A 15000-nucleotide genomic window follows, 5' to 3' on the forward strand; every position below is an offset into this window, starting at 1 on the left:
CGAGGAGCCAAGCAGCCGTTCCCGTCGCTCGGCAGCTTCATCTCCACGCTGAGCCAGAGGAGGGAGGCGGGGGGGCGGGGCTCCGCGGGCGCCACCACCGGACACCTGACCGGACACCTGACCGGACACCTGACCGGACACCTGACCGGAAACCTGACCGGCTCCCTGGGGATCAGGCACGGTGAGTTCTGCGCCAGTGTTTTGGGGGGAGGGGGCAGGGTGACATCATCAGTTCTTCAACCAGAGGGTTTAGGTTCAAGTTCCTGCCTGCTGGAGTGTCTTTGAGCAACACATTCACTGTGTTTCATTAGTCATTTAACTGGCCCTCCTTCACGTCCCCTCTGCACATGGTAATACGTAGCACCATACCTCATGCAAGCGGCCACCTGCAGAGCAGGGGGTGGAGTCAGGACAGGGGGCTGAGTCAGGCCGGGGGGTGGAGTCAGGTCGGGGGGGTGAAGTCAGATCAGGGGGCGGGGTCAGAGCAGGGGGCGGAGTCAGGACAGGAGGATGAGTCAGGCCGGGGGGTGGAGTCAGATCAGGGGCGGAGTCAGAGCAGGGGGCGGAGTCAGAGCAGGGGGCGGACATCTGACATCTAATGTTGAAAACTAGGGTACTGACCTGGTGATCTGCTATTGGCTGATCTTTGGTGCCAGGTGATGTCACTTTCTGTAGAGTACAACAGGTAGTGACATCACCTGGCACCAAAGACCAGCCAGATCACCACAGATTTGGGTTTGGGGTTTTAGTTACTCTTTAATAATAACAATAATAATAATATAATACATTGTTGTCAAGCTAAAACCAAGGCTATCTCTTTTTAGTTGACTTGGTTTTACCTTGACAACAATGTATTTTGAAGTCTGTTAGGATAAACAACCTGAATATTACTGAAGTTATAATCCATCTTAAGACCTTTACTTTCAAAATGACACAGAACAATGAGTAATAAAATATTGCAGATGAGTTGATTTCATAAATAAGTCTAAATCATCAATATCGTTTGTTTATTTACACTTACATATCACTTGTTCTGCCATGGTGGGTCGTACACAGGAAATGACGAACGATCACAATGCATTCTGGGTAAGATGCACTCCTGAAGTCTAGATCGGTGTTGACTCGCACTTAAGATCTTCTTTTTCTTCTTCTAATGCCTCAAATTTGGCTCTAAAAGGATACTTGTCTCATGACCTTTCTTTGCTGAATGAATGCACATACAACTATTCAACAGTCAATTATTTTCTGTAACGTGTTCATGCCATCTGCTTTTCTAAATGGAATCAGGCTGCTTAGTCGATTTCTTCAGTACAGATTTCCATAAATGAGAAGAAAACTCGACCTGTCATTGTAACAATTCAACATTTAAATCCACGCAATAGAAAACAAATTTAATTGTTAGACTCACAATTAAACTGTGTGAATATTTGATGTAATTGATGAAGAGTGGTAGGCTCAAGGACAACCAGAGACACAAAGAACAGAAAATCAGAAGAGATCAGAGACGGTTGAGGCTTTTAAACAGGAGGTCGGGGGGATTTTACACATACAGAACTTAAAACAGCTGTTAATTAAATTACATTTCCAGCCGTATGACATGAAGTGTCACGGCACCGAAACAACGAAGGATTCAATTAGTGAGGCAGGAAGCTTCATGCCTGCCTGACGCTGCAAAAACACTCAAAGCAATTACTGAGGGAGATTTCCCACAATCAGCGTCAGAGTTTGCGTCAACACCATGGGACATAATTACCATAATTGGTGCCTACGTCCACTGATTACTGATTGTTTAGAAAAGCTCTACTTGGCCCTAATTAATAGGTCAAACTGCTACATTGGTCCACCACCTAATTATAAGTCTAAAAATCATGTTTCATATCATGTTTTGGTGGCTTTAATACAGATTTTACAGGCTTTAATTCAGCTTTTGAGTCTGTACAACCATATTAAACCATGTTAAAGGTGCAATGTGTAGCATTTTAACGTCAATACATCATGATTACATTACTTTTGAGACATTAGTATAATTACTGTAAACAAACCAGAGCATCAGTGGTCAGCCTGCCAGTCTCTATCAGCCTCTACTCTGCATCCTCCATAGTTTCTCCACCTGGTGGATCTGGAGGGAAATCTGCTGGATCGCTTTACGGCACAAAACAGGAAGAGGTTCTTCTTCTGTTCTTCCAGAGCAAACGGAGCTAAAGCTGAAAGAGTTTCTGGCAGCAGATGGTGGAAGGAGGGAAAGGAAGATGGAGAAATCACTTCCAACATGTTGATCCTCTTCAGGGAGGGGGAGGGGGCAACGGGGCTTATGGGAAATGTAGTCTTAATGTGGAGAAACACTAGAATACTGGTGTACCAATCGTTTCCACCATTGACTCATTTGTTTACGGTAATTATACTAAGGTATCACAATTAATTTGAGGAATGATATATTCATGTAAAAAATGCAACATGAACCATCTTTAAAGGTCCATATTCTCCACTTTCCAGAGTTTTATTTCGTGTCTTGAGGTCCATTCAAAGCTGTGTGTGTGGTGTCATGAACCAAAAACACTCTCAATCCATTTCTCCACGTTCATTTTCCAGCATCTCTCTGAGCCTTACCAAGAACAGGCCGTTTCTGTCGCCGTGTCTTTAAGGCTCGTTAATATTAACGACCCCTCTGTTCCGATTGGCTAACCGTTTCGAGAGTGAAACGTGAGACGCCGCGGCCCGGCGGCTACAGGTAGGGAAAACTCTCCGGTAATAAACGATGACGACCGCTCGACCGCTTTGAAAAAAACACTTTGTTAGTCTATTATTTCTTACAGAAATGATAATGAGCGAACCTTTGTGACGCCACAAAGTTACGGAAGTCCAAACGGCTCGTTTAGAGGCTCGCTTTTCTAATATGGATTGTGTGGATTTAGTTGCTGACCGTGCGTTTTGATACTTTCACCATGTTTAGATAGACCATCCAACTCCTTTATCATCACAGAGGCAAGGGGAGTCCTGCTTTACACCATATGGGACCTTTAAAACAGTGACACCAGCAAAAGAAAAGCCTAACTTTAGCTCACTGTCCCAATATATGGACTTGCGTTTTTTTTTATACTCCCTCAAATCCCCCTTTAGTCTTTTTTTTGCCTCTATTTAAATCCATTTTAAAACAAATGTTACCAGTAAAAGAGGCCAACTTTAGCTCACGATCCCAATAATCCAGTTTTGATTGCATATTCCCTTTACAGTGCGGTTTGCTCCGTCTCTTACTCTCTTTGTTCCTCCGGGGGAACGAAGGCCTCGGTCTCGTCTCGGATGTAATGATGTGTTACTTCCTCTGTTTACAGTGCAGCTGATGTATATAGTGTGTTCAGACTGTGTTTATGCAGCGCTGCAGCGAAGCACCGCCGCCGGAGGAGAAACTCCCGTCTCCCAAATGGAAGGTTTTCAGAAAAGAAACCGGTTCATGTTTTCCAGCTGATGACCGTGCGTTTTTTTTAAAAATCACGGCGAGCGTAGGAACTCATAGCACCGCCCGTCTAATTAGATAGTTGGAGTCGTTTTGTTGGACGGCGAACGTCTCGGCCGCCTCGAGGCTTTCGGCTCCTTCTTTTAGCTTTTAGCTCTCCTTCGTCTCTCCTTCATCACTCAAGTGAATTCAGCAGGTGAAATCGATGTGAGATCAGAGGTTTGAACTGGATTCACATGGTCAGTCTGGTTCACGGTGAATAGAGCAGATGATCCTAATAGTTTGGACAGTATTTGTTGGTTTTCAGTGGTTTAATGATTTCTAGTGTTATGAACAGGTCAGTTTACCACCTTTTTATTTGTAGGAATAGAGTTTATACCTTTATAGACTGATATAAATCTTTAGGGCTTAAATTCCTAGTATACATCATAGTAAATAGTATCAAACTTAAGTAATAAATGATGTAACTCAGATAAAGATTGGGACTGTTAAGGGAAAAAAAGCATAAATTAATATTTTTTCTGAAAATAAAATAGTTTCTTTGCTTCTATTGGTGGTTATTTTCCTTATGATGATCACTTACTGGAGTTCATAGTTTATCCACTTTTTTATTTGCCTCTACTTCACTGGTTATGAAACACGCTGAGCAATGAACAGAGTATCTGAACATTTGATTCATGGAATAAAGTACGATAACATCAACAAAATTGGAGTTTAGCTTTAGTTTACTTTACAGTAATTTAGTTTCATTTAATTTAGTTTCATTCAATTTAGTTTCATTTAGTTTGGTTTACTTTACTTGGGACAAATGATAGACACTGGAGAGAGAGAGAGGGAAAGAAAACCAAACTGGAGGTGAAACCAGAAAAACATCAGAGGCTCTTATGAAAACGTCTCACTGCACAAGAGGAGGAGGACAGAAAAAAAAAAAAAGGTCAAAGAAGAAGAGGAACGTGTTGCGAGGTTCCTGAGCGGCAGGCTGTTTATTGGCCGGGCCGCGGCGGCGTTCGTCTCACATTAAAGGGAAAGTTGCTTCCTGTTAAAGGCGAAGTTATTTCTGACTCCGTGAGAACGCAGCGCCGCCGAACGCTCACCAACTGCTTTTGTCACCACGGCTACCGGAGCCAGAATCATTATGCAAACCTCCGCCCAAATGAAAACCATATGAAAGTGAATTTATTCAGCTCATGAGGCACGAGCGCACACACACACACACACACACACACACACCCTGAGACGTAGGGATGTGCACACGTAATACACATGCACACACAGATAAATGCACACATGCATCTGCACAGAACAACGTATAAACACCCATTTATAAACACATATACACACACACACACACACACACCCTGAGACGTAGGGATGTGCACACGCAATACACATGCACACACACACACACACACACACACACACATAAATGCATACATGCATCTGCACAGAACGTATAAACACCCATTTATAAACACATATACACACACACACACACACACACACACTGAGACATAGTCATGCACACATGCATATGCACAGACACACACACACAGATAAATGCACAGATGTATATGCACAGAACAACTACACACACACATACGCCCATTCACACACACACACACACACACACACACACACACACCCCAGATGATAGTGTAACATTCCCGAAGCCCGTTACTGTCCAGCCTGCTGGATAATCACCACAATTTGTTATTTCATCTGTGAAGTATTACAGAAGGTTTGTATTTCCTTTTTAATGTTGTCAGATCTGGTTTTCTGTACGGAGCTCGAACAGAGAAGGAATCCGACCGAGTTTCATTTCAACACGAGAAGCGGAGACACTTTCTCTGAGATCCAGCTGCTTCTGGAAGGAGAGGAGATGAAACTTTATCCTGCAGGTCGCTGCAGCAGCAAAGTGACGGACACGGCACAGGAAACACAACGAGAACAAGAACAAGAATAGAGCCGACGGGGGTTTTATAATTGAGGACATATATTCATACATTTTATTTGACAAGTTGATTTTCTTTGTCTTTTTGAGCTATCGAGTTATTTATGTCATATTCACGAGATAACACGTTGTTTTCCCGAGATAATTTTCTCAATGAGATAATTTACGTATAAAATCATTTCAGGAAACAGATGATCGTTGTGTGGAGTGATGTCAGAGCAGCATATTGATCAATCTGTATCACATTTCTCTTTAATCAATGTCTGGCACAGGCTGAAACAGCATTATGCCTCGCTGTTACAGGTAATATAGATCGAAAACCAATTTTGTTGTCTTGAGGTAATGAGAAAATATGAAAATATTTTATCAAATTTTCTCAGGAAACACTTCTTGTTATCCTAAAATCTCGAGAGGATTTTCTCATTATCTCAGGAAAACAAAATATATCGATATCTTGAGAAAACAAAGAAAATTAACTCGTTATCATGGGAAAGCAGAGCAAATAAAGTGTATGAATATATTTTCTGGGCTTCCATATAAACATACACAGCTGAAAATAATACTGAAACTAAGACATGCTGAGTAGAATCTATGGATGAAAAGTGTGGATTGCAGCAAAATAAAAGCAGTACAATTTACTGAGGCTGAATGAGAATGTACAATATGAAAATATATTAAATATATGCACTATATGCAGTGTATATATGCAATATAAACAATGAAAAGGATATTGCTTTTGTCACATGAAAACCTCGTAACTCCAATTTTCCATTTTCATGTTTTCACTTCCAAGTGAAAACAAGCTAAAACACTTTGGATAAACTGTGAAACACATTGTTGTCAAGCTGTCTTTTTAGTTGACTTGGTTTTACCTTGACAACAATGTATTTTGAAGTCTGTTAGAAACAACCTGAATATTACTGAAGTTATTATCCATCTTAAGACCTTTACTTTCAATTCAGTCACAGTTTTGATGGTTTTGAAATACTGACAGATTTTCAGGTAGCAGATTCATGTCAGTGTCGGCCTGATGTTCACTGTGTCCGCTCACTCAGTCTCACCGGGAACAAGAACATGAATAAATGGATGACACTTGAGGAAAATGACAAGATTCTCCTCTGTTCTTCGTCACACGACATCAAAGCCCTCGTTGTACCGAGCTTCGACAAAAGAAGAAGAAGAGGAGGAGGGGGAGGTGAAGGAGGAGGAGGAGGAGGAGGAGGAGGAGGAAGATTCGGCCTTCTGGGGTCTTGAAGGTGACACTCCTAATTAAAGGGTGTCGTGGCGACCGAGGCTCGTTGCTGTCAGGACTTAATTGGGTGACGCACGGACTGACAAAACAGGGATAATTAGAAAGAGGAGGAGGAGGGAGAGGAAGAGTACAAAGATGGAAAGGTGAAGGTGAAGAGGGTTTACTCTTCCCTGCTCTCATCTTTTGTTCTGTTCTTCTCCATTCAATTTCAGCTTCAATGCAGTTATTTAATTAGCATCAGAAACAGTGTTGCCAGAGCACTTTATGATTTACAAAATGTACATTTTCAAAAAGCAGCAGTTTATATATTCAAACTTTTTTTTTTAATCTACTTTATTTTGCAGTTTAACAATAGACATACAGGTTGGTAAACAAATAGACATGATAGTACAAAAACAACCCCCCCCCAAAAATAAAATAAAATAAAATAAAATGGGTGTGATGAGCTGACAGACCAATTTATGTGTTATAGGCATTTGCATATATATGTACAGCAAAAACGATCTATGCACAGACATACTAGTACATATAAATACAAAAATATCATTGCGTCTTTCATATCTCATCCCAAGATATATGTGACATGGTACAATAAAAAAATATATATATAATACAACATGACATATTTGTGATAATCTCAAAAAATAATCTAATAGATATTATATATGTGGTAGAACTGCACTATATCACAATGTAATAGATAATAATAAAGATAATATATAACCCAACAAGAGGATAGTCAAATCTTTTCCAAATGATCTAGAAATACATTCAAACCATATTAAGACGATTAATTGCTTGCACATGTTGACAAAAACGCCCTTAAAAAGTTGAAGGGGCAAAACATGCCTCTGATAATTAGGAAAACCTTTTCTGCCTTTCAGCGTGTTCACATTATGTTCAAACATTCATGTGTGAGTGTCATGTGACTGCTGTCCCTTGTGGGCCACCGTAGATGATTTGTGAGCGGGGGGATTCTTTCCACGAAGCTCTGGGTTGAGAAAAACGGAGAAAACAAGCAGGAACACACAGCCTGCAGCCGTGGAAACTGTTTCCACCACACAGCCAGCAGGAGGAGAACATGCAGACCGGCTCAAAAGCACTGCATCAGCAAAAAATAAAACACCTAATATGGTAAAAAAAAACTGAACAATGGAGGGATGAAGATGGACCGGTCAGGGACAGAGAGTCTTCTGTAAAGCAGCTGCCAGTTTCCAGCAGTGGGGAAGTAATTACAAGTCTTACTGCTATAAATTAAGCTTTTTTTGTTTTACCAGTTAGCAAAAAATAAAATTTAATTTAAGAAAAAGCTGAAAAAAAGTAGATTTCTTACCCTGGTACACCAATTTCTAAAATATACAATATATTTATATTTTTTTTCGGTGTGAAAACATGTACAAAATATTAAGACCACCTGTTTGTCTCATGACATAGACTGGTTGATCTAATGTGCAGAGTTGCAGATTTCTTAGAAAGCTTTGTCAGCTGTTTGGTTTCTCCATAAGAGAAGACGGGTAACGTCCCTGTGGTGCTGACTGAGCGTACAGATCAGGACCGCCTTCCTTATGTTGAATCCCCCTTGGCACTCTCTGAAGGCTTTAAACTCCTTTAAAATAATAATATGTGACATTTTCAGATGAATAAATGTCTGTTTTGCTCCTGTTTATCTGGCTGATGTAACACAACAGTGATCCAAGGTGTATCATCCGGCATCTCTCCAGTTCAGATGCAGCAAACTGGCCTGATTGGACGGATTTCACTCAGTCTTTAGTGAGGGAGCCAATCAGGACGGAGGAAGTCCAGTTGTGATCTGAAACTGCCTGGAAAAAAGGATGGGCTTCTGAAAATGCAGTAGAGGAAAAATGAATTCCTATAAGGGACGTTAAAGCACGGTTGACAGCTCTTATCTTCGGTCCGTACAAGCTATCCTGGCCGCCAGACTGAGCTCCCACAATGCACCTGGACGAGCCTGCTGGTGACTATTGTTACTGTGGAGGCGGGAGATCAGCTGTCACTGTGGCCAAAGACAATAGGAAGCTAAATATAAACTGGAGGGATGGATGGAAGTGTGGGAAGATGGGTGAGCAGATTGATGTGTGTGTGTGTGCATGTGTGTGTGTGTGTGTGTGAGTGTTGCACAGGGAAATAGCTTGGGAAATTGTGTGTGTGTGTGTGTGTTTGTTTTCTGACGTAATAGGGGAGTTTAAGGTCACGTAGTGCAGCCTGGCCTCTGTGATTGCACACTGATTGGGGTTAATAGCTAGTCTTCGTGTGTGGGTGTGTGTGTGTGTGTGTGTGTGTGTGTGTGTGTGTGTGTGTGTGTGTGTGTCCTGCCCTTCCAGACAGGAGGAAGCAACATCCACAATGACATCTTTCTGTCTTGCTTGCTCTGTTTGTTTCTCTCTCTCTCTCTCTCTCTCTCTCTCTCTCTCTCTCTCTCTCTCTCTCCCTCTCTCACACTCTCTCACACACACACACACACACAAGAAGCACATTCTGGCATCTTCTCAACCTTTCTCTCTCTCTCTTTCTCACCGTCTCTCTCCCTCTGCTTTAATTTGATCTGCTTGCTGTATTTAGTGTTTATGTCTTTCCATGTTTCAGATGGGAACAATAAAAACACACGACAGTTCGAACCCTCCCAATCTCTTTTTTCGTTTGTTGTTTATTCAGTTTTCCCTTTTTCTCTCCATCTCCCCTTGTCTCTCTCCCTTGAACGCTGATGCAAAACCTCTCTCAGATCTGCCGTGAGCTAAACATCGACTAATGCCGTGCGGCACTTTGATGTTTTCCGTCTCTGATGTCTGACAGTGAAAGGCTCACAGCTCCACGGTGTCAGGTGACCAGACCTTCGGGACGTGCGCGGTTCATGTGAGGCAGATGCCGCCGGGGCGAGTCGGTAACCGTGTGAAACACCAGATGCTGATCCAGACCCGGGGATGTCAGAGTTCACTCAGCTGGACAAAATCACTGATGATTAAAGTCCCCATGAAATGAATTCCCATTACTTTTACTTCCTGGAATGCAGAGTGTCTTCCGTGGTGACATCATGCTGCACCAGGAGGCGGGAATATAAATTTCAACCAATAAAAACATCACAGATTTTTGAATAATCCCGCCCACAACAGTCTCTTCCCCGTGTCTTTCACTGAGTCTGGACTCAATCTCTGAGCACAATTCCATGCTAATTGCACATCTGTAAGTAGTCATATCTGTCATATTTGTATTCCCTGTATAGTGACACTATTTATTCATATTTGGTTCTTTTGATCAAATGCAACTTACTACCGAGCCATAGTAAAAAGCCCCACTTATTGTATATACTGTATATATTTTCAGGAATCTCTTGTTTCTTTTCTTCTTTGTCTCTGATGTTTGATATTTAAATTCAATTTGTAAAGCTTGTTTGTCTGTCTAAATGTTCGTATATCGCACTGCACCAACCTCACCAAGTCTAATTGCTAGTATGTGAAAATGTACCTGGAGAAAATAAATCTGATTCTGATTCTGTTTACACTTCTGATTGATCCCTCACTGCGTCATGTCCCGCCCCCAACATCCTGTTTCAAAAGGAAATAGACATCAAATCCAGGAAGTAAAGATGCTGTTTTCATGGGGTCGCATCACTGTGGTGTTTCTGCACTGCTCTTCCCACAGATCACCTGTCAATCTAACATTGTGGGCGGAGCTTGGATTTTCCTGTTGCTGCAGTTTGAGTTTCTCTTTTCTTTGTCTGGCTATCGCTGCTCATGCTAACGACCCAGTTCTTCTTCTGCTGTTTATTACAAACAAACCGGAAAAGCTTTATGAACTGGATATAGGTCGAATAATTGTTGTATTATAGCAGTCAGATAGAGAGGAACAAAACAGACACTGATTTATATGCAGTTGTCACAGATTATGACTTTACAGTGATTCTGGTTCTTTCTCTCTGTCTCTCTCTCTCTCTCTCTCTCTCTCTCTCTGTCTCTCTCTCTCTCTCTCTCTCTCTCTCTCTCTGTCTCTCTCTCTCTCTCTCTGTCTGTGTGTGAGTGAGTGGCTGGGTTGGTTTGAGTGGTTGGTTGAGTGCGCAGGGTTTTAGGATACTGTGGCTGGTTTTCAGGTGTTTTTTAAGTGATGTTTTATTAAAGAACACCAAAAGTCAAAAGTCTCTCTCTCTCTCTCTCTCTCTCTCTCTCTCTCTCTCTCCCAGGGAGGGAGCTGCCTCCGATCTGCAGTGATGTCCGTCAGAAACAGAGGATCTCCATCGACACTTTGCCCCCAGAGCTCAAAGCTCCGTTCCCCTCGGACCCCGTCATCCCGCTCCGCACCAAGACCACCAAGGAGTTCCAGTGAGTCCAGAGCCACAGATTTCAATCACTGACCTGGGACCCAAAACATTAACATGGGTCCTCCAGGTCCACAAGTGCTCCACGATTCCTTTTATCTAATGTTTGATGAAGCTAACAGATAAGCTGCACCGCCAAAGCGTTCCCAAACTCATGTTAATGTAAAATGATCTGAATAAAACACAGTACAGTAGAGTGGTGTGGACTGGCTTTGTCTTCCCACTTTATGTTTTGCCAAGTCGCTGGTGGCCTTAACTTCTTACTGCTGAAAAATATAGACAGCAAAGCAGAGGTGTGACCAAGTCAACTTTGCTCCAGTCCCAAGTCAGTCTCAAGTCTTGAGGCTCAAGTCTCAAGTCTAAAATGTAGATTACCAAGTCAAGTCCAAGTCATTAATGTCAAGTTTCAACTCAAGTCTCAGTTTGCTTTCAGTTTCAACTTCATGTCAGTCGTCTGCTGGAACAAATCTCATCACTTTCAATCTAAGTCATTTACACAAACACAAGATCTCAAGTCAAGACTTTAGAAACCTTTTCAAGTCATCAAAGTACAAGTCAGAGTCAAGTCCCAAGTCACCAGAACCCAAGTCAAGTCAAGTCTCAAGTCTTCAAAATTCAAATTGTGACTTGAGTCTGACTCGAGTCCAAGTCACGTGACTCGAGTCTCCACGTCTGCAGTAAAGGTTGGACTAGCTTTGCTCTGCATGCAGTTAGCTAAAAGTTAGCTAGCTAGTATTAGCTAATCTAGGAATTCAAAGTATAGTAGCTAGCAGCAGCTACTTGGCTAACGCGCTACAGCAGCTAAGCTAACTGGTAGAGTCAGCTGCTCTCTGGGGAAAATGGTGATGATGTAATAGTACTAAGTGATTTTACAGAAGCCCTCTGATTGGCTGAAGGAGTTGTTGTGCTCCAGCATGTCGAGTTGGCGACTTAATTGGCAAAATCAGGGCGTGACGACCACATAGCAGTATCTCAAGTGCCACTGTTAAGACATTTGGTCACTGAAAAATATGTTAATTGATACTTTTCTGGTGCTCCAAAGAGGTTAAAACCAACACTACAAATTATTTGCGAATACTGATTGACTGTGTGTGTGTGTGTGTGTGTGTGTGTGTGTGTGTGTGTGTGTGTGTGTGTGTGTCGGCAGGGAGGACATGGAGCGTGCGGTTCAGTCAGGTGACTGGAGGGAGGTCAGAGAGTTTTACCTGACCACCTTCGACTCCTTCATAGAGATCAACGCTGCCTTCAAGGTAAAACACACACACACACACACACACACGCACACACACGCACATCTCTCTCTCTCTCTCTCTCTCTCTCTCTCTCTCTCTCTCTCTGTCTCTATTCTTCCTGTGTGTTTCATTTTTGGAGAATTGTTCACAGGGCTTTGAGCTTGAATATTGTTATGTTGGGAGTTGGGGAATGCACACACACACACACACATGCACACACACACACACACACACACACACACACACACACACACACACACAGGGTCTGGCTTCCAGCAGCATGCCTGTTGTGAGAAAACAGTTTTAGATGCTGTTAAAATTTCACCAGACATAGTAACCATTTAACGATGGGAAACATGGCATTTTTTCTCTGCTATTCTCCTCCTCTCTCTCTCTCTCTCTCTCTCTCTCTCTCTCTCTCCCTCTCTCTCTCTCTCTCTCTCTCCCTCTCTCTCTCTCTCTCTCTCTCTCCCTCCTCCCTTCTTTCCCAGCGAGAGGCGAATGGATCGTTTAACACCATCGACGACTCAGGAGTCAACGCCAAGTTTGTCAATGCTGTTTATGACGCGCTGCTCAGCACAGTAAGCACACACACACACACACGCATGCACGCACACACATACACACACACACTTTATACACAGACACAAATAAATGCACAAACACACGTGCACCCATACACACACACATATAGTCCTACAAACACACTCACGTATGCCCAACACACAGGCATTCACATGTCCACAAACACACACACACATTATTGCACACACAAGTACACAACTGCATGCAGGCATATACACACATATTTTACTGCACACACACACACACAAAACATCCCAAAATATTAAGACCACTTTGCTTCTGCTAAGGAATTAAAAGTTTTGAAGAAGTTTTAGAAAGTTTGACCCAGGCGTACGCACGTTAGACACGCTGAGAGATGCTGTGAAATAAAGGAAAAATGTTTTAATTGCACTTTTGATCCACATCAAATCCATATCAAATTAGACTTCTAATAGACTGAAATCCCAGAGGAACAACCAGGCCTGAATCATTTATTAGTTGCTTTATTCTAAAAGCCCAAAACCATCTCCCTGAACTTTCACTGTGGGCTCAGAAGTTGCGTAACTGCTACAGTTAATTAGTTAGTTATCGTATTTCCTCTAATATTGGCCCGGGCCTTTATTTACCTCGACTGCAGAGGGTACCAGGCCTTTATTGGAAGCAGGCTTATATTAGAGACAGGCCTTTATTTCTAATTCCCTCTGTTTGATAAGTATATTTGCTCATATTTTAGTACGAAGCCTCCTTGTTTTCTGATCTGCTTCTGTTGGGGTTCGTTAGAGAGACGTTTTTTTGTTACTGCGATGCATTACGATAATTACGGTAATCGACGACGGCACGCTCCAGAGACTTCCGCCGGCCGAGCCGTCTTGTGGCACTTGTACGTTACTACAAACTACAGTTACATTATATAACAGGCAGCAGGAGTTTACCGGTATCCACCGTTGTTTTTTCCTTTGTTTTTTCCCCCGGCCTGTATTTGAGGCCGGCCTTTATTTGTTCGTGCCGACCACGCTCCGGCCGTTATCAGAGACCCGGCTTTTAATTGACTACCGGCCACTATTAGAGGAAATACGGTAGTTTATTTTTATGTCATGCCAAACATCTGGCCCATCCCACATGGGATTACAGGACACCACCATTTTACAAAACATACATCTTCCGGTGATACATATAAGAGCAAAAAAAATAAAATAAAATAAATTACCACATTATAAAGTACTACTATATTTTTTCAAATAACATATTTGAAATGATAGGTTTCAAATTAACAATACACTGAAAAGAACTGCTACAAACTTACAGTTTATCTTCATAAAGAGCTTTTTCTTCTCATCTCCCAGGCTTTCTCCAGGTAACTAGCTAATCTAAATGTTTCATAATGAACAGCCAACTCAATCTTCGTGCATCATCCATATTTACAAAATCAATATCCGTTTTTATCTTACTAAACAAAGTATTGCGCAGTAAAAAGGGCAATAGAAAACAAAGTGAAACTCATTTTCTATATCAGTCAAACAGCACATTGAACAAATCCACATCTACAAATGAAAGAAGTTAAGCGACTGGACTGGACGTCACAAGGTTATAAAATAATAACTCGTTATGGTTCCAGTCAGAAAACGAGAATAAAACACTTGTTAAATCTGCGTTGTTTTAGTCACATGAATGTGAATGTGTTCGGTTCACTGCAGTGCTTCTTGGCGTCGACCTTTATATATCGGACCATTTCTTTTTATTTTTCTACCATTTCTTTTTTTCCCTCTTTTCTTTGGACTCTTAACTGCTGCTGTGACATGTTGCCACTCAACAAACCTTTTCTGGTCAGTGGTAAACGAACCGAGGTGAAGTTTCTCTTCTCCCTCTCGTTCCAGATTTACTTTGTCGTTTTCTAACACAGAGAGTGGAGAGAAGAACATTTAGCTGCTCATCACTGTTCCTTCAGGCCGTCTCATTAACCGTCTGTGGTGCATTGTGGGAGTTAAGGGGCGGAGTGTGTATCACTTCAAGTAGGGCTGCAATGATTATTTTCATTATCGATTAATGTATTCATGTATATATTATTTTTCTGATTAAACATTTAGTCAGCAACACTTTACAGTAAGGGTCACTAAGTTAAGGGTTAGTTAATGCTTAATAAGGGTTAACTAACCCTTAATTAACAGTTAACTAATGTGTAATTTACTAATGGTGTTCATGTTAACTAAGGTATTAATTTATACA

At 41.8% G+C, this 15000-nt stretch overlaps 2 protein-coding genes across 2 annotated transcripts in view; one reads left to right on the forward strand and one right to left on the reverse strand.

The window, feature by feature from the left end:
* slc22a15 (solute carrier family 22 member 15) overlaps window positions 1-15000 on the reverse strand; it is a 438052-nt gene that overhangs the window by 89235 nt on the left and 333817 nt on the right. The gene's annotated exons all lie outside the window — the stretch shown is intronic.
* hectd2 (HECT domain containing 2) overlaps window positions 1-15000 on the forward strand; it is a 65058-nt gene that overhangs the window by 8908 nt on the left and 41150 nt on the right. Inside the window, 5 exon segments of the mRNA XM_078288648.1 lie at window positions 1-181; window positions 9494-9595; window positions 10847-10985; window positions 12129-12231; window positions 12705-12794. The exon segment at window positions 1-181 is cut by the window's left edge and continues 9 nt beyond it. Of these exon segments, the coding sequence (XP_078144774.1) occupies window positions 1-181; window positions 9494-9595; window positions 10847-10985; window positions 12129-12231; window positions 12705-12794 (615 nt within the window).

Source organism: Centroberyx gerrardi, chromosome 15 (assembly GCF_048128805.1).
Source record: "Centroberyx gerrardi isolate f3 chromosome 15, fCenGer3.hap1.cur.20231027, whole genome shotgun sequence".
Classification (NCBI taxonomy): domain Eukaryota; kingdom Metazoa; phylum Chordata; class Actinopteri; order Beryciformes; family Berycidae; genus Centroberyx; species Centroberyx gerrardi.